The sequence below is a fragment of the Priapulus caudatus genome, unplaced genomic scaffold (assembly GCF_000485595.1).
Source record: "Priapulus caudatus unplaced genomic scaffold, Priapulus_caudatus-5.0.1 Scaffold171, whole genome shotgun sequence".
In the NCBI taxonomy this organism is placed as follows: Eukaryota; Metazoa; Priapulida; class Priapulimorpha; order Priapulimorphida; family Priapulidae; genus Priapulus; species Priapulus caudatus.
The window spans coordinates 369,439-371,523 of NW_014577232.1; the positions used below are offsets into that span (position 1 = coordinate 369,439).

General features: G+C 49.2%; 1 protein-coding gene across 1 annotated transcript in view; it reads right to left on the reverse strand.

Annotated features, from left to right (window-relative positions):
• The window catches only part of LOC106806639 (dixin-like), a 16,815-nt gene that overhangs the window by 2,937 nt on the left and 11,793 nt on the right, over positions 1-2,085 (reverse strand). Inside the window, exon 2 of the mRNA XM_014808642.1 lies at positions 1,338-1,799. Within this exon, the coding sequence (XP_014664128.1) occupies positions 1,338-1,536 (199 nt within the window). The 5' untranslated portion in view covers positions 1,537-1,799. The remainder of the gene's footprint in view (positions 1-1,337; positions 1,800-2,085) is intronic.

Here is a 2,085-nt window from a genome sequence, read left to right on the forward strand (position 1 = left end):
GTACGTTACGTTACGTTCGTCCGTACGTCGTCCGACCGTACGTCGTACGTACTACTCTCTCTCTCTCTCTCTCTCTCTCTCTCTCTCTCTCTCCTCCTCCTCTCTCGCGCGCACGCTACTCTCCCTCCTCTCTCTCTCTCTCTCTCTCTCTCTCTCTCTCTCTCTCTCTCTTTCGCGCGCGCGCGCGCGATCTCCTCCACCTCCGGCCCCTCTATCTTTCTATGTTTCTGTTTTTCTCTCTCTGTCTATCGCCGCCCTCTTTCTCCCCCCTCTCTCTCGCCCTCTCTGTTTGTCTCTTACTTCTCGCCCGCTCGCTCGCTCTCCCACTCCTTTTTTCTCTCTTTAGCGCGCTCTCTCTCTCTCCCGCAATCTTTGAGTGTCTTTATCACTGCTTAGTGTACTCTCTCTCTCCCTCTTGCGCTCACTTTCCGCTGTGATATCCGGCGCTTTCCACCTCCGCCAGAGTGAAATCTCAGCTATTACGCAAAACCAGCTTTCTCGTGCCCTCGTGATCAACAGCGATGCGTGCGTGCGTGCATGTGTGCGTGCGCGCGAACGTGTGTGTAAATGCACGGTATGAGTATTTGTTAAAATTCGGTAGAGGTAAAATGAAAGTGCGCCAGTGGCGGCGTGGCGGCAGTTATAAGCGCCATAATCCGGCTAGCGCCTACATGGGAAGGCTGCGATTCGGTCTAAGTTTACTTTGCAATTAACAAGACAGGATAGTCAAGGAAAACCTGACGATATCGGGGAGACGTAGCACAAAGAGCGTCGTGTAGTTTAGATAGATTTTACTACGCGCATTAGCTTCGAACAAAGAGTGATTGAACGCGGACTGCTTGACTGCCTGTAATGGCAAATGTCAGCAAAAAGGATAAAGATCCTATTATAGCGTCAAGCCTCGGCAGCCAGATGGTGAGACATTTACACCGAGAAAGGAATGTTAAACTGAACAAATACGCAAACAAACGAAATGCAAACCCAAAGACTCATGCGAGAGAGTTTGGTCATTGAAGCGCACTATGATTCAGCTAGGAATTACGTGACCGTTGAATGACGGTATTGGAAGCTTGAGTTAGACGCTTAACTACGTTGCGGCTGCTCGATCAAACTTTCACATTCTTCGCAACATAAAATCCATTCACGTCAAAAGCTACCCGTTTTCAATGTGAACAAATGAATGGCAGAATAGGCTGGATAACGGAGGTGTGCATGCATCATGGCTATCGAACGATTTTTTTACGCTAGTTACCGCGGAACCGCCATACTCTCCAACTGTCTAACAAACAGAATAAATTGGTAAAAAAACTAATTCGTGAGTAAACACTGAGTCATACCAGCTATCACTTCGACCAGATGCGCCAGCGCGACACCGCTGCACATGTCCGTCCGCAGGTCGCACACCTGCCGAGAACTCTCGTGTTTTCGTAGCTGCGAGTTGACCCAGGTGAGGTAGGCTTGAAGCTGCTGCGTCCACTCGCCCCACGAGTGCGAGGTGTCGCTAGCCGCCGACACACATGTCTTATCCGGCTTCATTGCTGCTACCGTATCCAGAGCCGCGTCTCTATTCACGTGAGGATCACCAGGAATCCGAAGTTAGTCGCAGCATAGCAGCTTTCTGCAATGCGACTCTTGTCGCCACCTGTCAGCACGTTCTTTAATTAGATGTATGTTCGTGCGTACTGGCGCGCGTGTGCGGCTAAACACAGCGCCGTATCATGAATTGATGTAAATCTTTTTTCATACATTTCCTGATATGTGACTGTCGTTCCAACATCGTAGTCCCGTGCACACACGATCTGCAAACAATAAACGAATCACGCGTTAGTGTAATGATGAATAGAAGAATGAATCATAATAACGAGCAGAAACAGTGCGGTGATTAACCTCTATTGAGCGCGTGTAGAGATAATGATATAATGATCAAATGACGTTGTTTTAATTATCAGTCAGTTACACAATGCATGATGTACACACACACACACACACACACACACACACACACACACACACACACACACACGCACGCACGCACGCACGCACGCACGCACGCACGCACGCACGCACAAGCACACACACACGCGT